A 25,905-nucleotide genomic window follows, 5' to 3' on the forward strand; every position below is an offset into this window, starting at 1 on the left:
TTGTAACAGGACACTTTTTGAAGTATTGGTGCACATCTCTGCTGTAACACACAGGTCAAAGTCAGATTTTATTATATTATATTTCCATGTTCCATCTTTGTAAAGTAGTGAACTGATATAAAATATCCCGTTACCACACTACATGTAGCTTGAGTCTGTGACTGTGGTGGTGTAGGTCTACGTTCTCACCAACAGGGGGCAAAATAAGCCTCCACATTCAGTATGATGTGAGTGGATAATCACATCCTACCTGTCAGACAGCACCTTCTGCCCCATGTCTCTATTTTAATTCACATTCAACCAGAACGGTAAATGAATTTATCTGCCACATCTCCAAAGTGAAATTATATCTTTACAGTCACCCAACCCAGCAGAAGTAGCCTGGATCACTCGCTGGCCTGTGGCACAATGTTAAATTGAAACAGGATATGGTCAATTACCTCAGACATCCATAAATGTAATTGCTTTCCTTTGATCTGACATTTTCTTTTTCTGGATCTGCATGACTGTCCACGGTCAAACTGCTCTTTGCTGCACAATCCAATGGCCTGATCAGATTTGTCTCTTTATTTTAGCTTGGGTGAGCTCGTTCTGAGCCAAATAAAGTAGGACATGGAAAGTGGATGGAGGAGGACAGTAAGAGAAGGAGAAGAGATAACGATGATAAGAATAGAAAAAGCGCCACGGAAAGAAGAGGGAGTTGACGCAGGAGCGAAGCCCAGAGCGATGAAACACGAGGGCAGAAGGGGGGTCGAACTACGGGGCACCGCTGGTTCAGGCTGAGAATACATCAGAGGGACGAACAGAAAGAGACGGAGAGCTTGGATGTTTGCCAATCAGTGTGAGTTCCTGTATCTGCCAACTCGCCTGTGAACTTTGCACCTGTTGGGTATCAGTGTGACAAAGAAAAAAAAGAACGCTGACTTTGTTTACCAGGCGGGGTGATGCTTGTCTGCCCTCTGATGCTGCGCTCTTGTTATCCTCGGGGCATGTCTACGAGAGCCAGATAATAAGATCTGAGCTCTGCTGGGCCAGAGCTTGCAGAAATTGACTTCACCGCTGACTGATGTCAGCGGTGAAGTCAGTGATGTGACCCACAATCCCTGCTCTCCGAGGAGTAACGTCACAGAAGCTCGGAAGATCTGCGATTTTACCACCTTTATCTTGGCGGCTTTGTGGCATTTTGGCCGGTTTTGGCTTGTTTGCTGGACGTGCGCCAAGACTGAAGAAACACAGGAGAGAGAGAAAGAAAGAGAAAGAGAGAAAAACAATGGAGACGGCCTTGGAGACAGGGCTGTAACGTTCGACCAGAGCTGTGAGATGAAGTTGGGATGTAAATCATGCAGACAGGGCTGAGCAGAGAAGAAGATCGTAACAAAGATGAGGCTTGAGAGGCAGAGAAATGAACTCCCCATCGAGCACTGATTTATTGAGTTACTGGTCAAAAGATGTCAAGACGTTTCGGTTAAAAGTTTTAGACCGTCTAGGTTACATAAAACCATTTTTCAACACCATAATTCACTAAGCACTGTATTCAGGACCTGCTCTGCATTTAAATGTGGTTAATATGAAAACTAGATGCAGGGCCATAACCAAGATTTATTATTGTTTGGAAGTATTTGAATTTGTCATGTTTTTTCATCAGTTAGATGTTCATTTATGTTCTATTAATTCTGTAAATTTAATAAAAAAATAAAGATTTAAAAGATGTTCCTTCTTCACAATGCAGGGACTAAACTTCTGCTGTAGAAATTGAGCCCTTTACAAGGCTGGGTGTCGAACCTTAAACCATAAACCTCCATTAATCTTATGCACTTGACCTTTGATGCACTTTGAATACTGACTGACATATATCTATATCCTCGAGTGTCGAATTTTAATAATTGGCCAGATTTTGAGGCCTCTTTATTTTTAATCATACACTTCCTAATTTAAAGGAGAAATCTGTAATATATTTACTGTAATAAATCATAAAATAATCATGATGAGTTAACCATAATAGTTAAAAAACAACTCACTTCAACTATAAATCATATATTAAATAGGATTTTAACCTGTTTAATATACCATCTATGGTTCAAACTGGCTATTTGGACTGTTGTACTTATTTTTGCATGTTCATGCTACATATCGCTCCTTAAAATCAAGAGGCGTTTTAATTAGGTAAAATCTGTCTATCTTACACTGATGTATTGAGCAGTTTGATTTATTCTGTTAAATGCTGAAGTCTGATCTAAAAGTTTTTTTCATCTGTTTTCACAGATGACAAAAGTAACTTAGAAAAATGGGCCTGATAAAATTTTCCAACTCTTCCGCAGATGAAATGAGAATTAAGGAAATCAGAGAGATTATCCTGGCAAAACCATTTTTCACTTGGTCTTAAGTTATAAACACAGGAGATAAAGCAATCTAGATCAGACTTAGAAAGTGGATCACCAGAATAATTCTTGTCTCACTTGCCTCTCAGGGCTTCTGCACAAGAAATATGTGTATATTATCCAAAGAACAGTATTGTATAGGCTCAGATACTGACACCCATCCCTTTTTTGTTAGTCTTAACTACGTCAAAGTTAAGTACATTGAGTCTAAACCATATGTGTAGTGCACACTGCTACATTCTCTTCTCCAAGAGAGGAAACAGAGTATTCACAGTTCACATGAAGGTTTTTTTTTAGCCCTTGAAGATTGAATCATCCCTTCAGCGTACTGACCCGATCAGAGAGACCACAGTTTTTGCAGTGAGAGGCGTCTTTTTCCTGTTGTTCTGTGCAGACTTGCAGTCACAGCAGACAGTGGACTGACTGCCACGTAAAATTCTCAACATGATAAAACTATTCAGAAAGTCAACTTGACATGTGATTGAGTGCTCGGCTATAATTGAATAATGTGTGCAAACCTGCCACTGTAGGAAAAGTGGTTAAATGACCTGAAACGAGCCACAGTTTAAGTGTACACGTGCATGCATGCATAGGTGCACTCTGGTACTTACACAAATGGCGCTACTACTGGTCTAAACTTGCTGCAATCAACCTTTAAAATAGGTTTCAATTGTACAGTTTAACATCCCCATGATATCCAGAACCACAGTGTCCTCAGTGGTATCTACATCCCTGTTTATAGACACCTACAAAATGTTAAAATTTTCATCTAAATTAAGCCCAGCTTTAACCGCCGCATGTAGACGTCTTATGCAAATAACCACACCAGCGATTACTGGGTCACGTCAGGCAACATTCAGCAGGAGCTCAGCAAAGCGTCCTGTTTCCTACCTGCTGGAAGGGGTTGGACAGAGTCTGGTTGCAGTAAAGGTAGTAATGAACAATATCTGTGGGGGGAAAAACACAAACAGGAAGAGCAAGTTGATTAAATGCATATCCAAGCGCAAATGGTGTCAGAGCTACAGCTTTATGCTCTCCTAATTACAACTCCATTAATGCAGCATTATACACGTGATTTACATTGAAACTCACCAGTACCGATGATCCCCTTTGTCTGGCTCAGGAGGTACTTGTCAGGAGACACACAGAAGTCACTCGTACCCTGAAATAAAACGAGAGACATGTGAGAGAAGTGACCGGAAAACAAAGACAAAAGATGAATGAATGTTTCTTGAAATAAGTACAGAAATTCATAAAGAAACATTCAGAGCGGGGATTAGAGTGTCAAATACTAAATACCTGCCATTAAAGGAGCAACATGTAGTAATTGCAAGTGCAAAAATGAGTAGTGCAGTCCAAGCAGCGAGTTGGAATCACAGACTGTGTGTTAAATAGGAGACTGAGAAGCTCTGCAGGCTGCAGGAGCACTGCAGGAGCACCGCAGGAGCACCGCAGGAGCACCGCAGGAGCACCGCAGGAGCACCGCAGGAGCGCAGGATGAGTGCAACATTGTAAATTCACAATAACAGGAGAGAACAAGTGCTACACTGTAAGCTGATCGTCTGTCGATGTAAAGTTCAGCCTGTTATCCTGAAAACAAAATCCCACTGCTCTGAAAATACGCTCTCTGGACTTACTTAGTCCAGAATCCAGAGATTTAAGTGGCTGCCTGGCTCCATTACAATTCTGCTCAATTTAAGTGTTATAAACATCTACAGCTTCTACGAGATTGTTAATGATTTCTTATGATTCATAAACAGACACTTATTCATTCAGTGAACATTTGGCATTGATTTGAACTCTAATTAAACTGAAACAGGCAAACAAAAACAGTTATTAGAAGTGAGTATTTCAACTTAATCACTGATCTCTGATGACATATCATGGTGATATTATGATTAATTACAGTGAATATATTACAGATTTCTCCTTTAACAATTGCTTAATATTCTGGAAGTCTTTTTGACAAAGCTTGCTAATAATGATGACTGTCATCTTTATCACTTTTTGACACAAAAGGGAAAATCGAGAAGACGGGCTTCTCTTATAATCCTCTTCAACATGTCTAGACAGGAACAGTTTTCCAGTCTGTCACTCACCGCCACTTTTACTCCACCACACAGTGCTAACAAGAAACCTGCTCTGGCAAAATAACACAAGTGAGGACTGGTGGTCTCCTCTGAACTGTGCAGTGTGAATGTTAAATGTCCCCCGGGCTCAGGACAAACACGCTGCGTGTAGCTTAACCTCCTCTGGGGGGTGTGCTAATGAGCCCGGCACACAGATGAGATAAAGCAAGCCGAGTTCCTCTGTGAACCCGAGCTAGTTTGTTAGAAACGAGGGATGCCGAGGAGCACTGCAATCCAGGAGCAAGTTTGTTAGAATTCCTGAAGGGAAAACAATGATTCTCTGAGAAGGCAGAGTTCTGATTACCCGCTGTCTGTAATTAAGAGTTCTGCAAAAGGGGCGCATTCATTATGCATTAATTATTGTGAACTAAGGCACTAATGTAACTGTAGCACACACACACACACAATTTGAAGATTCCCGGGCAGACACACAAACATCTGAAGGCAGTCAAGCACCTCACATTCACACCAGTCAACATAAACTGTAGCCACACATGAAGATCCTCCCAAAGACAAATGTACTGTAACAGCAACAAAACTAAGTTTAGGTTATTTAATGTGTTTAGTGTATTACCTACGGTAGATGGTGATTGGCACGCCCCCAGTTATCAGCACAGAAGCTAAGCAATGTACTGCTGTGGACAGGGTGAGCAACAAAATGTATTTTAACCACTTAAAAAAGGTCACCTAAAAAAAATCAATTAGTTCAAGTGTATGCAATATTTAGAATATTTTAACTCCTTCACTTAGCTATCAGACATCCTTTTTCTGACAGGAAATTGGTGTTATATAAGCCAGATATTACTTTCTCCACATTGAGGCAGCAGCAGAACAGCAACTCCCATGTTCTGGACGGTAAAAGGACTGATTTTGTCAATGGAGTTTGGTTGGTTGTCAAGAGAGCAATATTTGGCTTATATAAGAGGGTTTCTATGTGACAGCAAAGTTAAGTGGTGAAAATATTCTTCAAATAGCATACTCTTACATTGATATTGATTTTTTGGGGTTGACCTTTATTAAGTGGCTAAAATACCTTTTGTGACTGACTATCAATAAGTACCTCATACAACCCCACATTAAATAATCTGAACTATCCCTTTAAAGTGGGACAAATCCTCTTAGCTGCAGCGGCAAATACATTATCACAAGTTCAGGCCTCAGTCAGTTCAGTTAGAGCGAAGAAAGCACTTCAGTGGCTTTAAAACACTTTCAGGTGGCAGCGGCCGTACGTTTGTGACGGCTAAGTGGCCACCGCCGCTGGATTGTTCTACCCGCTTACACACAAGTTCCCCATAGGTGCTCCAGTTCCCCTCAACAGTCCAAAACCATTAAAGCCAGTCGGTGTGGAGAGTTGCCCACAGCCGTGAACGTCGATTTATTTTAAGCCCTGCAATGGACTGATGGCCTGTCCAGTATTTGCTACTGTCTGCAGCCCCTGAAAGCCCCCAAAAATCACTGAGTGAAAAGAAAATGGATGAGTGGTGTTTATATTACACACCACATCAGGAGTCTGAGTTAAACCACCACTGAAAAAATAGAAAAGTCACAAGATATTTGAGCTTGAACTGTAAAATCTTTCAAAATAATGAAAAAACACCCACATTAGATTTATGTATTCATGTACAGAATATCTTTGGTTTTTAAACTATTAGTTGGACCAAAAAGACAATTTTGAAGACATCGCCTAAGGCTCTGTTTCCTCCTTACATCTACAGACTAAATGATAATATGGAAAAAAGATATTGACAGCTCAACAGAGTATTATAATTAGTTTTTCAGAGCCACACTGAGCCACAGAGCTGCAGACCCACACACAGAGACATGCACTGTGTGTATAACCTTCATGCAAGCAGGTTACCACTACTTTTTGCCCAAGTGCAAACAAATCCTCGCATATTCAAACAAACACATTCACAGGCCTGTACCACTCACATTTACACATATTTGAGAGGACGCGCATTCAGGGACACAGACATTAATTCAGACATAAAGTAGAAATAACGTCTGAAGGACCCAGTGAAGACCGTTCATGTAATTGCCTGGTTCAGAGACGTTTGTATCCCTGCCTGAGCAATTACCAGCCCTGTGCTGATGTTTGCCCTCAAGCAGAGAAGAGGCAGAGTGGACGTCAACCATACAGTCCAGTCAGGGTCAGCCTCAGCCAGACTAACACCATGTAACAGACAGGTTACGTAACAGGACTGTGTAAATGCCACGATTTCGTGACTGAGAGGACAAAATGTGACAGCGATTTCTGTACAGTCGAATTATTAATGAAGTGGAGATGTAGAGCAAAGAGAAAGCTGGGCAAAAACTAGATTTGGTCAAAAGTAAAATATCTTAACAATTGAACCTTCCTTCCTAAGACCCCTTTTTACTCTGTGCTCCAGTGACGGTTGAACAAGCTAGACAAGGTAGCAACCTTGGTCAACTTCCCTCTTTTACTGATTCCTGTACTTAAATAGGTTTAAAGATTTTACTGGGGGACCTGTAAAAGCGGCATATGCTCACATCTTAAGTTAGCTAAAATTATAGCTAACTATCTAGCTAATCTACCTCAATCATTAGCTAGCTAATAATGTTTTGCTAGCTATTTTAGGGTGTGACTATATATCACATTTGGGTTTGACATTTCACAGTTCTGCATGGTTCTGGGTCTCAACTTTCAAATGAGAGATGGGTCAGTTTCGGGTTTAGATCTGGAATATCTTGGTTCCTCTTAGGTCCGGGTCTTAGCTTTCAAATAATAGAGTGCTGCAGCCACCAGACCTCATTGCGGCCTTTCTATAGCACGTCCCAAAAGCAGCTCTCCGCTCTGGTCTGCAGACAATAAATGTTAGGTCTGTTTTTGATGGATGCTGCGGCACAGTAGATCAAATAGGTAGGAAGTTTGACATAGAAACAGCAAAGAGAATTTCAAAATAAAAGACCCTGTGCAGACTTGCAAGCATAAAAAGAGATTAAAAAAAGAAACCATTCAACTACGTAGCCTACTTGGTTATGTTAGAGGCACAAAAATCAAGGGAAAATGACCAAATCAAAATATGGGCAAGTTACATATGCAGGCGGGCAAAATGCTCCACTTCTGAAACCCTGCTGGTGGAGCATGAAGCTCAGATCAAAACCATGTCACAGATGCAACGTGCCCAGTGGAATCAAGGAGTTAGCCCAAACTCTCAATTTACTAAGCATTCATGAATATTCACGCTCCCCAGAGAAGGAGCCCTTTTTGATTTTGGTATTTTGATTATTGTAGCAGACTAACTGAACTGTAAATCATCTGTATTTTCTGCAGCGTATTGAACATGGCGTGCTGTTCCTGTGTGTCACAGCACTGGTAACACAAGGAATCCACCATCAATCCAGCAAATGTAGACCACAGAGAGCGCAGACTTGTGAAGGAGACATCAAACCAGTAGATGAAAAAAGAAGATGAAACCAGAGACTAATGCGTTGTAACTGATCGCACCTCCTGCTGCTTTCTACCCGACGCTCATTATCTCCAACTTAAATTCACACATGTTAACAATCCTCATGCAGCCTGGAGTCAAAACACAACATCCAGCAACAAACCTGAGAAAAATAGCACACATGCCTGAGGCAGGTGAGTCAAACACCACTGCTCATCCATCTGATCCTCACGCTTTCAAATGTATCTCTCTGTTTTCGCATTTCACTCCAATTCGTACCCTCTAGGTCATTTAAACATTTTTTGTGTGCGACCATAATAGAGCAAAACACTGAAATTATTCACCTATTCAGCGTGATAGGCTTTAAAAGCTGCAATTGGATTGCTGTTGTCAAAATCCTTGACTTTGAATCGAGTTATTCAGGCTTGTATAATGATGCCAACAAGGTGTGGATTTGGGATTGCACTCTTTTGTTGGTCTATTTTCAGCGGTGTGCTGTTTGACAGCAGAGATCAAATGCATGTGAGGTGACAGAAAGACAAACCAAGATCAGAGGAATCTGAGACCGGGCAGTGAGAATGTGCTAAAACCTTTTTAGTCGTCACTGCAAAGGCTCTAAGGGCTTTGTCTAGCTCTTTTACTGAGATTAATTTAAACTAAAATTTTCAATTAAAGCAGGAGAGGCAAGAAAGACCTTTAATTAGCAACAAATACATGCAATGATTTGGATGAGAAGTCTTGATACAAATGCAACAAATTGCAGTTGCATCCTATGAAGAAGAATAGGAGGGTTGTACACTCCTAGAAGTGAGGGTTCTTCCCGAAGGGCTGAAGTTCTACCCAGAACTGTTTGCTTCAGAAGAACCCTTCTTTGAATAAAGGGTTTATCACAGATCCTTTGTAAGTTGTTCATCTTTTCACCTAAAGAACTGTTCTTGGAAGGAAGCGTTCTTCAAGGGTAGGGCTTGTCAAGGGTTCTTTGTACCATAATATAACAGTTGTCTCAGTAGAAACCCCTGGGTGGGTTCTAAGTAACACCCTTAAAATATACAAAAGGTTCTTGGTAGACCACTGAGTGTGTTCCAGATAAAACCCTTGGAATATAAAAAAGTTCTTGGTTGAACCACCTGGTTGGGTTCTAGATAAAACCCTTGAAATATAAAAGGGTTCTCTGAAGAACCTCCTGAGTCTGTTCTAGATAAAAACCTTGGAATATAAAATGGTTCTTGGTAGAGCCCCTCGAGTGTGTTCTACATAAAAACCTTGGATATAAAAAGGTTCTCAGTAGAAGGCCCTAAATGGATTCTTGTTAGCACACTTAGACAGAAGTAAAGGTTTCAGGATAGAACCAGAGAGGGTTCTGGGTGGAACCATTAAACCATAGAAGTGTAAAATTACTGATTTCACCTGTGGAGTTGGTTGGCTTGGAGAGAGCGATATTTGGCTCATCAGTTCATTGCTTAGCTTCCTTGAGGTTCTCCTCTTTGCTTCTCCAACCTGGACTTCCATCTTCTATAGGTAATACACTGACTATGGATAAGTGCCTCATGTAACTCCACATAAAATAATCCAAAATACCTCTTTAACCTTTTGGTAAAAAGGTGCATTTGTCTCTGAGGTTGCTGTAATGTGATTATTATGACAAAGTGTTTCCCATCCTTTTGTAATGACGCTGCAGATTCATATGCACATGCAGATATTTGTACATAAGCACATGTGCGGCAGTTTGTAATCATCTCTCCTCTCTTACCCTCACACATTGAAAGACATTTTTCAAGTGCAGCGTGCGTGTAGTTAAAGCAATACATCACCACTGTCAGGCATGACAAGAATTGATTGCGGACCACTTCATATTAGTTTATATTGGGGGTAAGCCAGCCGGCGAGGGGTGAGGAAGCGAAGCAGCTCACCACAGCAGTGGCCAGGTCAGCTCCCAGAGAGGTCCAGCTCAGGACCAGCGTCAGCACTCCAAACACCATCATCCTGCAGGGACACAGAGCAACAGCAAGGTCACAGTGCGGCTCAGAACAATAATCAGTGAATCAAATGCAGATTAACTGAAGCCTCAGCAACCAGGACGCGATGGCTGGGTAAAGCTGGCCATGTATCTGAATGAAGTAAAGCCTGTTGTTTGTCCAACTGGAACAAAATGAATAATAGTTTACGTCCTTGTCCCACTTTGCAGCAAGTTCTTTCCAAAAATATGCACTGATTATAACGGGGGCATGAAAACCTTTAATCACATAATCAAAAAAATTGGGAGAGTAAATAGATTTTGTAATTTAAAGGGCCAGTGTGTGGGATTTAGTAGCATCTGGCTGTGACCTCGTAGACTGCAAACACCTCACCTCATCCCCTCACTCTCCCCTCCCCAAGCATGCAAAAAACTTCCAAATAACATGAGAGGCTGTATCTACAGCTAACATCAGATTTGTCTGCTCTGTGCTACTGTAGAAACACTGTTGTGCAACATGGCGGCCTCTGTAGATATAAACAACTCATTCCAAGGGAACAAAATTACAAGTTTACACGAATGACAACATAAGAAAACATTGTATCTGTCATGTCCCGCCCTACAAATCTTACACAGAGGATCTTTAAACCTACATTAAATCTTTTTTGTCTGTGTCTACATTCATTCTTACCAACATACAAAAATATTTTAGTCATTGTGGCTGCTAAATGTTCCATTACGTTTGTGGGTTACTTGCTAACTTTGTCTTCCTGGTGCTTGGTGCCGAGCACGTAGCAATTAGTGGTTTTATTTAACACCACCTCCATCATATTTGGCACTCATTTAACAATACACGCCACCATTTGTATCAAAATTCAACAATATTTTCTTCCAGTTAAACAAGAGTGAGTTCATCCTGCTGCTGTCTGGCAAGAGATACACAAGTATCTGCTGCTGTACCACCAGAATGAAGAGAAGCTTCTTCCCTCAGGTTGTGAGACTGCTGAATTCCTCCTCAGTATTTTCTCTATATTTTTTCAGCGGATCCAATCAATCAATCAAAGAAGGAACTGGGTCAAAATATATTTATATAACATTGTTTTAAATGATGACTAAATCTCCTTTTATCCTTAATTAATCCATTAATTGTTGCAGCTCTATAATATATATGCAGATGACAAATGTTTAGACAATCTCAAACTAAAGCAAAAAAGTGGAATTTTGTTAACATAGTTATCAGCATTCAACAGAAGGAGTATAGTGTTGCAATCGGAGTTATTTTCATAACAGCCTCTGTTATTGAAAGAAAGCGGTGTAAGCTCTCGAGGGCCAAGAGTGGTGATCTCATTGGCCGGTCATCAGCATAAAAAGTCAGCGGTCATGTTTATCTCTGTGGGAGTTGATTCTGGAGCCTTAACGTACAGCTGCGGCGCCGCGGCCTTGTGAACCGAGGAACGAGCATTGGAACATATCCGCTCCGCTGGCCTACATTCAATTACAGCCCCCCTGGGCAGACGGCTGCTCCCTGCACCCACGAGGACGTAAAAATGTGGTGTTGTTTTCCAGCACGCCCCCCCTTCCCCGATGATCTCATGATATCAGAAAATGACATCAGAGACACGTGATGAGGAGGGAAGACCTGGGTGAGCAGTGAAATGCCTGGTTGTGTCTATAGGATAGAAGATCAATACCCATTAAAAGATAAACACTGCTCCTATCATAGATCAGCTCTCGTTAGGTGAAATAATCCAATAAGCTCCTGGTGATTTGACCACTGAGGCGTTTTTCCGATATTCCCCTCACAGCATGTCACCCGTGTTCAAATATATTTTGGGTGTGCATGTTCGGGTCCTGTCCATCTTCCAACGGCTCCCTGGCTAATTCAATTCACAATTCACTGAGAGGATACTAAGCTCCCAACACTAAACGTACAAGCCACCACTTGTCCCTTTATCTTCTTTTCCAGTTCTTCACTCTGCCTGTTCCCTCACCACTCTCTCCGCTATCTTTCCTCTGCCTCCTGCCTTCCTCTTTATCAGTTTTTCGCTCTTGTAGTCGGTCTCCTTCCCTCTCTCAGATAGGAGAGCCCTCACAAGCCCTGACACTCAACAAGGAAACAGATAGGAAAGAAAACACGGCTTCACTGAGTCGTTATCTTGATTTAGAATTGGAAAGCCAAAGTTGCTCTGCTGTCGGTTTACCACAGCAAATGTCTGTATATCTGTACACCCTGCAAACACACAAGTGCCCTGAATGTTTCTGTACATTGCTTTTACTAATTTTATGAGTCTACTACTTGTTTTCAAGTGTCTGCGTACAAATACACTGTAAATCCCAATTCAGCCATGACATAAAATTTAATTGCAGAGTTCAGGACCATTAAAATGACATAAAGACTTTATGTTCACTTGACAGAAACTCTCATCCCTTGTAGATTTGACCTAGTTTCGAAGAGTTTTTTTTTATTTTGAGTTAATTTTACTAAACTTTATGAAGCCTGTGGTTGTAGAAAATATGTACTGAATGTCTTTATGTTCACATGTAGTCAATTTCCTGTTCAATAAAATAAATAATTTGTGTTCACTTAAAGATGTTCAGTGTTATGCTGAAAGCAATTTGATGATTTTGCCAACTTATTTTCTTCTTGTACACATAATGTAGCAAAAATTAGTCGAAGCAACGTTTATTTCTAGAGTGCAGGAGCATCCCAGCATGCATTGTGTCAGAGTTAAAACTCTCCTGAGACCCTTTTTTTTTTATAGGTTGAAGAAAACATATGTGATGTAAACGTGATGTGTGCCTTTAAGTCAGGGGTCTTCATGTTTTTCAGGCCAGGGATAGAGAGACAGAGCAAGGACCCGAATTAAATACTGCATTGAATATTTTCGGGTCTTCTCTCACTTGCGCTTACCAATAGTTCTAAGTCAGCAGAATTTGTAGCATGGCTAATGTTAGGTGTGTTAGCCTCGCCTTTTGCACGTTTGCCAGTTTCCAGAGGGTCTATCGGAGTCTCTGACTTGTGAACTTATAAAATGATCCATTGTGGGTCACAAGAACATCTGTAAATTTGGGATAACAATACAGCTGATTGGCTAATATGCTTTATTAATACGTGGTTAGCTAGTTCACACTGCGCAAGCATTCCAATGCTCCACTGTTGAGTGCAAATGAAATGTTTTTTGATTGACTTTTCCAAATAAGCTAATTTATCTTTGCTGTGTTCAAGTTATTGTATATTTTCTGAAAATGATCAAACAATAATTTGGAGGACCCACTGCGGTAACTCTGAGGACCCCCTCGAGGCCCTGGACCCCCTGTTGAGACCCACGTCATATATTTTAAAAAAAAAGTCTAAAATCATGGTTGTTTGTTTTCACAATAATGAAAACATTGTGAATCATGATAAAGGTGAGTACTGAATTCCTGAGTTCCTGCCAACTCACATTTAAAACTGAATAAATTCAGTGGGAGAAGTTATAATGATGTCTTTTTGACAGTAGAGGAACAAAGTAGCTCCAACATGATATGGGTGAAATGAAGAACTGTCTCTTCAAACTAAAAAAATGTGAAAGGAAATCAAATTTGTTTATAATGTTTGTCGATGTGAACAAACAGTTCTTTAAGCTTGTTGAGTGAGTTGGAGTTTATCATGTACACGACTAAGGTAGAGTTTCCCATCCTCACCCATCTGCCAAAGCAGCCCCAAAATAAATCTGAGGGATCACAGAGTGATCAAAGAGATAAGAAAAATCTGTGAAACAAAATTCTGTTTATTATTCTGTCTTTTCTCTTTCTGTTTTTTTGCTTGTGAAATACTGAAAACTTTCACCTCATTAGGCTTCTAAAAATATTTCAAATTAAATAAACTGAGCTGGAAAAATCTCTCTTTGGTTAAACTGGTCACAGCTTATGTCCACACTGAGGACTTGATGAGGGGCACAAGCACACACTGCTCTGAGCCAAAAGGGCTGTGATCCTTTGGCCTACGTGTCTGCCAGGCCATGCTTATTTGACAGTTTGTTTTTGTCGGGCTTGTGATACTGGACTGCATGAGCTTCGTTAACGGTGACACTGGATGACCGCCCGGGCAAACGGGAAGAAAAGCCCTCTCTCATCCAAAACCGAGCGAGGCTGCATTCAGTTTCGTGCTCTGGTGAGCTCTGCAGAATAGCAGCAAATCGGGTGTAAACGTGACACAAAGCACATCGAGTGAAAAAGTCACAGAGGCCAACGAGCGGGGCAAATGCACCCACCAAAGATGAGGTCAAGTCACTCTGAATTAAATCAGTGGGGGGAAATTCTCTTCTTAACTAAAAAAAAACATGGAAACATTTTGCTGTAAACTGCTGTTTTTACTGATTATATGGAAAGTGATGGCTCTAAACATCATTATACACTGTGTCAATTAAAACCAAGTGAAATGAAAGTATGACCATCAAAGAAAAAATGCAGGAGACACGAGAACATACTGCTGATGCCAATTAGCTTGTCATAATAATAACATGGTTCTAATATTGGCATTCCAGAGACCATTGGTGACAAACATGGAATGCACATCATTATATTTTATGTGTCTTGAGCAAATCATAACAGCTCCCTCACAGATTTCTCTATTAACTGTTAAGATAACACTGTAAACATGGACTTTACTGAAGTAATTAGTGTTTGGCTCCTTCCACCGGTTTGTGTGCTGACTGCTGACCACATATCGATGTATACTTGATGTAATTGTATCTTTGCAATATCACTCCAGAGCACTGTGCAACCTCTTCAAAGTTTGAAGAGCTGCCGTTTTAATAAATCATCAAACAACCTGCCTTTCATCTTTGAGTGTTTTTTTTTTTTTTTTTTAAATCAACAACCTGCTGTGACCTGGATTTGCAGCTATTCAGCTGTGGTCCTACCTCTCCCGCTGACTCAATGAATAATAAAGAACTGTGTCATCTCCATACATATGGATTCTGCACTTAGTCCACTGTGTTGGAAGGTCATTTATACTGTATATATGCAGAACTTCAAAGGCCCCGGTACACTTCCCTGTGGGACACCATGAATACATGGATTTAGGTTGGACGGGCCAGTTTTTGAGCTGAAAAGGTTCTTTGTAGACAGAAGTCAAAGCATGACATTGTAGTGAAGTTTAACAAGTTTTTACTGATGTTTAATTTTGAGCCACTTTTTAATGTTACTTGTCACACATCTAATTATCATTCTATACGTTTCTCCCAATTGGTAACAGATAAATTGAATGCATATCACAATATGAGGCAGATGGCAATATGGCAATAACCTGGGTCCAACCTGTCTTATAAAAATCCTGTTTATTTATTTATTTAGTACATATGCATTTTTTGGGCATCATAATTAATAATTAATTGATGTGATGTAGGACGACAATGAAATTTATGTGTTCCTCTGTGTTCTTTAAAAGTGTTTCCTCATTATGTTGATAAAAACGTCATTCAGACGCCTTTAAGTTTCTCTCAAAACGTATTTGCAAATTTTTAGTACAGTTGGAAACCACTTAAAGTGATCTCAGATACACTGATCTATCACAAATTGGAGAATCATTCCTAAACAAATGTTGTTAAATAATGCAATTATAGTAATAATGAAGTCTGCTAACAGTGCTCATTTTGGGATTTTTCACACATGATAACATATGAAAATATTGAAATATGATATCCAGCCTCGTGGTAACCTGTCTGCTTCCTGCTGGCATCCTCATTGAAATCATGACGGGAAAAAGAAAGCGATTTTCTCTCAATGAAAAACCTACTTGACAAACTTCCTCAGACTACCTCAAACAATGAGAATTAGTCTGCTCACGGTGGAGACAGAAAAGGAACAAGGAAGGTGTGCAGGGAAAGCCTGGTCACATTATGCCTCATTAAGCAAACCTTTGGTGAGGGAAAAATTCATTACTATTTCATTACTTTATAATCAAATAATAAATGTGTAAATGTCAATTAGATAGTTATCTGAGAAATGAAGGAAATTTGGTTATAATCATCATCGGCCTATCATGATGAATTTCACCTGGACAGACGTGATCACTGTAACAAGCTTCCACTGCAAAAGTATGTCTATGTCTAGACTAGTAGTTTTTATGACCTTTACTTTAATTAGTCCATTCATGTGTTTTCTAACTATAATTATTTTCTTGCAAAAAAAATCTACCTCCTCCATAGATATTTGATCAGCAAGCTCAACTGCACAGGTGGAAAATTAGTTGCTGAACTCAGCTGCCATTTCCTCAGGCCTATAGACTGTTACAGTCAACTGTTGCTCTGGACATTTGAGGTTACCTTAACAGCTCTGGTTTCCCTTTAAGGACTGTTTATTACTTTACACACAGAGCTTGTTTTCACTTCCTTCCTGCACGCCTTAAAACACTCTTTTTTCTTACCAATGCTGTGATTTCGCTTCATTGTAATTTCAATGAATCCCACTCATTTCCATTGTTTGTTGAAGTGACAGTTCTTCATGATGTATTTCCTTGTTCACGACAGCTCTAATTATTACCGTCCTCCGCTCCGGGGAGAGTTTCCCTTCTCCTTTACTTTCTTCTGCATGAGGGACACATGCAATCTTGCAATCCATAATGCCAAGCTTGGAAACAGGCTCATGCCGTATTTACATCATGACATTTTAAGGTTCAGTTCACCCAACAGATTGCGGTGCAATGCACATGCGTTCTGAGATGTCAGTTGGTGAGATTTCGGTCGCCTCGATACAACGGAGGTGGATTGAAAATTTGTTTTGCAGTGGGGAAAAATTCAGCAGCAACAAGAAACAGAGCAAATAGGAATCCAAATAAAACTGCTGACAGCGAAGTCTATGGATGTCTCTCCCTTTCTCACGTGTGGGCGTATCTTCTTGTCTAAGCTGTTACTGTGTGTCATGCTAACACGCACTGAGCCAGCCAGTTATAAGCACCAGGAAGAGTCGGTAGGAGTGTAATCTGCTCCCCAAAGCCTCCAACCACTTCCACTCTACTGGAAGAGAGCATGCCTTGAAGAGGGCAGACACTGTTGACACTGACTCATCTTGTATGTGCAGAGGGGTGGGAGGATGGGGGTGGGTGTGTGGTTAGTAGGGCAAGTTTAGCGCAGCTCACACCCCGAACTGACTGATTGAGAGCGACAGAGTGACGCTCGGCTGGATGAATGGAGGCTCGGGTGGATTTCATGCCGTGTGAAAGCTCCTTTACAGTGGGAAGAAAAAAAATAAATAACTAAAAACCCATTCCAGTGGAGTTGGATACACTTAAGCTATAGATAGACACTCTAAGGAGATTAAATGAAAGCAGAGGCACTGCATAGATGTATCCTATACATACAGTGGGGTGTTTGTGTGCAATAAAAAAAAGCTGCAATATCATCTTTCAGTTAAACATGTATTATGACGTGTGGGAGTGTTTTTATCCCACAATCCTGTCATCCCAACATCCTGTTTTCATTGGAATTTCTTTCACTTCTGTTAAAAGCAGAACAACTGAAAAAGGGATAGTTCTGATTATTTGAAACGGGGTTGAATGAGGCGCTTATCAATAGTCATGCCCCCAGTTTGGAGAAACAGAGAGGAATACAAAAGTGCAAAAGCTGAACAATGTGATCTAAATCAGTTTAAATGTACACTATATTCAGAATGTTGTCACTGCTTTATCTTGCTGCCAGAAAGCCTTTTCCAACAGGAGACCTCTGTTTTATATATAAGCCAAATATTGCTCTCTCTCACTCAACCAGACTCCATTAGTGAAATCAGTAATTTAACCTTGCAGAACACTGAAGTTTCTTGTTTACAGAAAACTTTGACTTTGACTTTGACAAATCCGAACTAAACTTTTAAAACGCCAGAGTCACACAGTAACACAAACAAACTAACCAATCGAGGCAGCGGCAGACCAGCAACGTCTGTGATCTGCAAGCTAAAATGACACATTTTGCCAGTGGAGTCTGGTTGAACTGTGTGTCCAAAACTGAGTACTAAAATCTAAATAGCGAGTTTAATAAACGATATATGGCTTATGCGAGTTGTTTCTCCCTGGCCTCATCCTCCCCAGACATGAGGAAGCTCAGGCAGGCTGCAGGAACACTGCAGGAGCTCAAGACGAGCATAAATTGACAATAACAAGGGAAGACAAGTCCTACATTGTACATCGATCAGCCATTTATAAATGTCAGTTGTCTGTCAGAGTAAAGCTAAGCCTGTTATCCTGAAAACAAAAGCACACTCTGAAGTTGGAGTTCACTGACTGTCTGCTTCACTGTCTGCCAGAATCCATTAACATATGGCTCAATTTAACTGTTATAAATATCTGCTCCTTCTCAAAGTCTATGACTGATGTCTTATGACTCATAAACCAACTCTAACTCATCCAGTGACCTTTCAGCATTCATTTGAACCCTAAATGACGTGAGACGGGTAAACTAAAATAGTTATTCCAGTCTAGAATACAGATTTCAAAAGAGGACAGCAAAGGAGGACACCACAGCTGTAGCATTGTCGTCAGAGATGTATTTCAACTTCCTCAATATCTGATGGCCTATCATGGTCATTTTCTATAAACAGAAAATTACACTAAATAAATTCCAGATATATTCTGCTTTTATACACTGTACATGTGCATTTATTTTTTATTTTTTATCTTGTTTTCTTGTCACTCATAAAAGGTGAAGTCAATCAAATATTTATCTAGAAAAAAGGGCTAAAAATACAAAGCTGAATAATTAATTAAACGCCATAGAAGGGTCTGGATATACAGTACACTGTGTCCGTCACTGAATGCAACTCACGTCTGCAGCCATTTAAAGCAGGTCAAGTGTTAAACTGGAATAACAATCGTCAGGAAGTTATATTGTTGATAACATCAAATGGCTTCTCTCCCATCTCTCCACGGCTCTCCAATCCAATTTGTAGAGCAAAGCTACTGAGACGGCAGCACTCCGAGCAAGTTCAGCCTACCGCTGGCGATGCTAAAAGGCAAACGGTGAAATACAACGGGGCTATCAGGGCAGTGTTTGTACAAGGACGTGATCCAATACTTAGCTGCCTCGTTCGCCGAAAATTTCCCATGGGAAGAGAAGTGACTCCTGCCTCCAGCTCCTTCTGTCTAAACCAACTCATATGGATCCTAAATGAATACTAAATGTGTCATATCTGTGTCCCAGCTCGGCATTAAAGATTAATGCAAAGCACAGCATGGATTATGTTGCACTTGTAAATAAAAAATGATCTTCATCAGGATAACAAGATGTGGACACAGTGGTGGCAGAAAAAGAACTATTTCCAAAACTTTTAGTCTCTCAGAAGCAGTTGGTGTTTTACATAAAGTAAGTAAATGCATCTAGTTTTTTTTTTTTTTTTAAAGTTTGGTCTAGTTCAAAGCATGAGAATGTGCAAATAATAGTTCAGTGTTTGATTTCCAGTGTTTTACTTTGTAATCAGTCAGCCTTTTCTGACAGGAAACCATTGTTAAATAATCCAAATATTTGCTATCTCCTGCTCAACCAGACTCCATTGGCAAAATCAGGTATTTTACATTGCAGGTCATGGCATATTGTGGTTTACCGCTGCCTGAACCTGTTAGCTTGTTTGTATTATGTGTGACTTGAGTGAATCCGAACTAACCTTTTAAAACACCAAAGTCACACAATGACCCAAACAAACTAACCCATCAGGCAGCGGCAGATCAGCAACACCAAAGTAAAATTGCAGATTTTGTGTATGGAGTTTGGTTGAGTGAGAGAGAGCGATGTTTGGTTTCTATAATGCCATTTTCTGGTGTGAAAAGTAACTAAGTCCATCTAGCAGTGTCTAGATGAAAATATAAGTTTGATCTGATTTTTGCCAAGACAAGGTACAAGGAATAATATAGTTTATTTGGAGATGTGAGCATTCAGCTCCAATTTGTAACATCTGGACTGCAGCAGCTGCTGCAGCACTAATGTGACAAAAAGAAAATGAGTGTGTTTTGTTGTCTCCCAGTTAGCTATGATTTACTTAGTCTGCTGCTAATCTCCCAATCCACCCCTTCTCTCATAAATCCTGCCCCTGCTTTCTTCCTGTTGTGCAGGATATGAAAATCACACACAAAAACCGTAAAGTGGAACAGATTGCCTCCTTTCTTTGTAAACCAGAAAAAAGAAAAAAAAAAAGAAAAATCAGTTCTCGTCTCAAATAGCTCGGTTTTACAGGGCAGATTAGACTCACGTCGTGAGCAGCCAGCGGGACTGCTTGGCCAGCCCCAGACAGGCCAGCAGGCAGATGATCAGGTCCACGATGAGGAGCAGCAGGTAGGTGAGCCACCTGCAGAGACAGACGGAGACGGAAAATTAAGCTGCTGCTGGCAAAAGCAAGATGCATTTTGTTGAAGGAGAATTCAGGTTGCATGTAGCCTGTTTTTTTTTTTTTTGTTTTGTTTTTGTTTTTTAGTATTAGTAACACTGTACCCTAGTTAATTGATTGTTTAGCGGATCCTCCAGACAGTGTTAGTGCAATCATAGCTTGGCAACTGTAACAAGGCACAGCAGGTCTATCCAGTTATTTCTCAACATGTTGAAGCTTGTCTTTTTTACCTACTTTACAAAACCAAAAGCAGATGTCTCAGAGTGTAAAAGTGCAAGAAATGGATTAAACAGTGTGTTTATCTCAAGCTGCAAATGTTAGTGTTAACTAGCATACTGCATACAATAGTAACCGAGTGTGCAAGGAACACATCATCAGCTTAACCACAGGTTATGTTACAAAAGGCCCGGTTCAGGAAACATGCATGATGCTACACAGTATTGCAGGGATGATGTATTTTTCTGGGCCAATCTGGACGTGAGCGTCGCTCATTGGATTTTTCATTAGTGCAGAAAATAACCTCTATAACTAATAAAAGTTTATGAGACTGACAGGTTTCGTTCAGCAAAATAATCTTCACAAATACACCACATTTACAATTTTTGAACCAAATGCAAGTGGCAGAAGTAAAAAGCTAACATTAGGCTATAAACGAATTACAACACAGTCGCATGACTTCAATGTCAACTTCAGTTTAATTTCTCCAACAACCACTGTAGTCTTGTTAGCAGCCACATTTTTTCACAAGTGGGGTATTTACTGACGTATTTTATGTTGTTGCACAAAATGTGAAAATCTCCTTCCATCGGAAACACTAAAAAGTTTTTTAAAATTTAGCTTAACTGGCTAGCTAGCTAAAATATATAAAATACGCTATAGTGACAGTTGTTTCAGCTGGTATAAAACTGACTGTCGCCAAGTCTGCTCTTGTCTATCTCTGTCTGAAATCAAGGAGCCAATATTGTTTCAAAACTACCAAGAATTTTGAGATTACATGAGCAGTTTTATCATTAAAAATGCACATGCGCTGTTCGAAAACCAAAATCTTGACATGCATAGTAAAGACTTCACAAAGGGTCAATTTCTGTGCTGTGTTTAGCATATCTGATAGAGGAAAACTTTGAAATTAAAGCCATTCTGCTTAAAAACTGACATTGAGGAAAACAAGTGGGAGTTGGAAACCAGAAGGGGAGAGTGTCCCACTTATTTTCACCTCAACAGACACAGGCAATAGCTGTCATCTGAGGTGTGTGTGTGTGTGTGTGTGTGTGTGTGTGTGTGTTGGAGCTAGAGGGTACACTCGAGTCCAGTGTCCTCCTCACTGTTTCCATCTGTTTACGTGAGCAGTGGTCAGTTTTGTGACCGGACACAGACAGCCTGTCCAGATGGTTGATAATGAATGGACTCAGATCCATATGGCTATATGAAAAAACTATGAGGAGGGGGGCGGTTATATCACCTTTTCACCGTGATCTGTTGATCATATCTCATTAAAGTCACCTCATTTTCTCTCATATTATCTCCATCAGTGTTCATCTTCCTCTCTTTTTCAATCACGCTCCTCCAGCACGCTGACTTTGCACAGTCTTTTCTTTTTAATTATGTCTTTTATTTACCATCCGTCTGCCTCCATCGCTCTACAGCATGCTTCCAACATCTCCCTCATCTCTCGCGCTCTCCTCCATGTTTCTTTTTTCTCCTCCTCCTCCTCCCTTTCGCTCCCTTTAATCTCGCTCCTCTCTGTTTCTTTTCTTTTTTTCAGCCCCCTTTCTCTCCCTTGCCCTTCTCTCCCTCAGCACCACCACCACCTCCTCCGTGCTATTTCTTCCTTGTTTCATCTTCTCCCCTCTTGGCAGGGTACGGTACCAGAAGCTGGGACATCAACATGCACGCGGAGGCTCTCGGGTGACACCGCCACCGTGTTTGTCTGTGTTATCTTAATCCAATTAGAGTCAAAGTGAACACTGCATACAGACACGCAGGGATGGGGCGGGGGTTACATTTATGTATAACAGGAAATAATAGAAATTCACGTCATCCAGAAATTATGTTCGATAGCACAAAGCAGTTCAAAAGGTTGATAATGATTATAGTGATTAGACTTTATTCAACATCCCTTGCAGAGAGGTCAGAGGTCTCCTTCATGTACCAGAACCTGGTTTTATGGGAGGCAGAGGGCTCGCCAAGAGATCCTATTAAGGAGCTCATGGAATCACACACCCATACTAAAATCTTTCCTTAACTATAAATTCAATGTTTTACAACTTTATCCTATTTTACTTCACTTACTGCTGCATTCTGTTATAAAATTTAATATCATGCAGTGGGCTATGCCTCTGCTGTTTTCCTCTATCCCTCAATATGGTCGTATTGAGGTGTTTCCAACACATCCTCATACCTATTGCGCCATTTTGCACCTTTTTACTACTACCACGTATGCAGCAACGTGTTAGGAGTTGAAGGGTTAACTGCGGTATGTAGGTCACGTGACATAACTCGTGGTATAACAGTTGCAGTTTGGTTAGTTTTAGGCATGAAAACTACGTTATGTGCATCATGCGATGGAAATGATGTCACTCGTGATGACATAACTCACATGATGCGTAGTTTTCGTTGTAACAGTCACACTTTGGTTAGGTTGAGGCGCAAAAACGACTCAGGCAGAGATCATGGTTTGGGTTAAAATAACTTCGTCACTCATGACATCACGTCCATACCTCCATTTTAAGCCACTCAAAACCTTACATAACATTTTCTTTTAGTTTCACTGAGGACTTAAACTTTCAGTCTTCCGAGTAAAAGTCCTGTCCTGTCCACCCCACCTCCTCCAAATGTGGACTTTTCCTGCTCCTTATGCGCCTCCTGTCATGTTTACTATGTCTGCTAGGGGGCGCTATCAATAAACAGACACAGAAGAAGCTGCTTTTCTGGCTGGATTTCCACCAGCATGCGTGTTTTTGTGGTGAAGGCGGGCTGAGTGTTCCTACAGTGTTGTCTGTCCTTGAAGGGGCCCTTGACCTTCATCTTGCTTTGTTGTTTCGGTGGACTAATTCAATCTTTTTTTAATTAAATGCTGAATTTTAATTTTTCTCAAAAGTTCTAAGTAAATAATAATTTCATTTGCATTTTCAGTGAGCAGTTTACAGAGAGGAACACATTCAACTACTGACTGCAAAATGGAAAGAAAACCAAAACCTGGTTTATGGGTTTAAGGCAGAGCAGTTTTTGTAAAGCTTGTCATGTTTTCTCCTTTTTTTCTTACTATATTTTCAGCTTATTGTAAGTCCAGACAGGGATATTCAGGATTCAGTGTTAAAGTTATTTTTTTCCACCTGCCCGATCAGGCAAGTAAGTCAGAAATCTGCCAGTTTTTACTTGCCCCTGTACAAATTGAGGTTAACAAATACAACACAGAGTACAATTAATTAATTTTCACGTTTAATCTAGGACTGGAGTGTCTATAAAATGTCTTTAAATGTCTTGATTCATTGAAATCTTCACATTTGAGAGGCTGAAACAGTATTTTCTGCCATTTTTGCATGAAAAAAATATTTAAACTCTTATTCAATCATCAAAAAAGATTAACATTTTAATTATTTTTAAACACTTGCCGAGTTGGGGAAGTGATTTGCCAGATTTACTGGCCCAACATGGCATTTTACTTGCCCCAGGCAAGTGGGTAGTCCTTATTGTTGAGCCCTGGATATTAATACAATATTATAGTAATGCAGTATTATACAAGGCCTAAAACAATCAACTGAGAGCAGGTGTATTAGTGTCAGTAATAATGTGTTTATGAACAGTATCATTGATCATAAGATTCAATGAACAGGAGGAGGGTCCATAAAAAAATCTCCATCCCCTCCCACCAGTAACCTGCTCTGCCCCTTCAGATATACATTATCTCAGAGAGGAGTGTAGTGACATTTTCGGAAGGCAAATGTTTGCCAACCTTGGGCTCGAGTGTCAGGTTGAAAAATGGCCCCTTTTTTCTCCTAAACTAAATCTTTTAAAAAGATGTGAAGCTTTTTATGCAAAGTAGGGACATAATATAATCACAGCAGCCCTTAATTGAGATGAAGGATCTTTCCTTCTAAATGAAATTCTCTTGTTGGGTTTGAATACCAAGGAGAACATTTCTCCCACCTAAGAAACTTAAAACCAAAGGCCTGACTTGTAAACATGATTGTTTATGTGCATCTTACATGTGCCCGATCAAAAATCTCTTTGTACTCTGAGTCAAACAGATACTAAATCTTATTAAATATTTCTAATCTGTCTTCAAGATGTTATTTTTCACTCGTTTTCACATTTTTTGCATAACACTTTTCCTAACAAAGTTATAAAAAACACAGGAGACAGTTAGACAATTGTACAGTGAAATGTAAAACCAGATAAAATTAGATGAAATAATGAGTAAAGATATGCCGGCTCACAATCTGCAGCGATAGTTTAAGGGTCTGTTCTTTTTTTCCCATGTATCATAAGCAAATATTGCTTGGAAAAACACAGGTACTCTACTATAAATCATGTAAATTATATATTATATATGATATAAATGATTTGATCTCAATAAATGATGAAATATGCATCACATGCTTTCCAACGTTCATCTCTCTGCCTGTTCTTCTCCTGCAGTTTCAAGTCCCCTAATTTTTTTCTTCTGCGTGATGCAAATACAACAATCTGCCTGCCCACTATATTTAGTGCTGTTTGTGTTTGTATTGTCCTCTTTTATTATGTGCATATTCCAAATATTTGTCAGTTGTGTCTACACAGAGAGAGATGAGCAGCAGACAGGCAGGCGGAGGTCCACTTCCTCTCCAGGAACACATAAGAAGCTTGAAATTCATGATTAGGAAACAGCAGAGGAGCTGAATCACACATTGACCAGCCGTGAGAAAACCACTTCTGTTGTGATCAGCCAGGCTGTCGCTCGCTTCAGGATTAACACATCTCAGCGCTTTGCTGCACTTCGGCGTGCAGCGTGTCTCTGCCGTATGTTGATCGGCTCCATCAGTTCTCTGCTGATGTAAAAGTTAAGCCCAAAAAACAAAATACGCACGAAAATACACACTCTGGAGTTGGAGGTCAGTGACTGCTGGCCTTAATACTTTGCAGACTCCATTAACATGTCGCTCAATTTAACCATTAAACATCTACTCCTTCTGAAATATTATTAATGTCTTACAACTCATAAACAGACATTTACTCATTCTGTGAATGTTTAACATAATGCAGTGTAATAAATCCATGTGAATTGAAAAAATGTGAAACGAACAGTGTGCAGAATCACACAGGTCAAGAGAATTGTTGTTGGAGAAGCTCGTATTTCAACTTAGCATGTTTCCTTAATCTCTGATGACATATTTAATGATTTAGCACAGTAAATATTTCTACTTTAAATAGTATAATATAGTCCAGGAGATAAATAATCCAACAAGCAGCTTAAATATACAGTTTAAAAAGGTCTCTGTTGCTTAGGTTTAAAAGAAAATACAGAAGTAGGAGTGTGATTTGTAAAAGGAGTTCATTTCACACTTCAAGTCCCATGATAGGAAATGCACAATAATCCTTAGTATCAAGTCTACATCTTACGAACTGCAAGAGTAAATGTCAAATGTAATGAAAAAGGTGGCAAAGAATCAAAAAGGCAATGCAAAGCTGGAGTGTTTCCAACAAAA

At 40.1% G+C, this 25,905-nt stretch overlaps 1 protein-coding gene across 2 annotated transcripts in view; it reads right to left on the reverse strand.

Annotated features, from left to right (window-relative positions):
• ttyh2 (tweety family member 2) overlaps positions 1-25,905 on the reverse strand; it is a 94,962-nt gene that overhangs the window by 11,095 nt on the left and 57,962 nt on the right. For both annotated transcript variants that reach the window (XM_084740672.1, XM_084740673.1), the window contains exons 5-8: positions 20,087-20,182; positions 9,828-9,900; positions 3,471-3,540; positions 3,270-3,325 (exon numbers count right to left, since the gene is read on the reverse strand). In XM_084740672.1, the coding sequence (XP_084596798.1) occupies positions 3,270-3,325; positions 3,471-3,540; positions 9,828-9,900; positions 20,087-20,182 (295 nt within the window). The remainder of the gene's footprint in view (positions 1-3,269; positions 3,326-3,470; positions 3,541-9,827; positions 9,901-20,086; positions 20,183-25,905) is intronic.

The sequence above is a fragment of the Lutjanus erythropterus genome, chromosome 17, assembly GCF_056507025.1.
Source record: "Lutjanus erythropterus isolate fLutEry1 chromosome 17, fLutEry1.hap2, whole genome shotgun sequence".
In the NCBI taxonomy this organism is placed as follows: Eukaryota; Metazoa; Chordata; class Actinopteri; order Lutjaniformes; family Lutjanidae; genus Lutjanus; species Lutjanus erythropterus.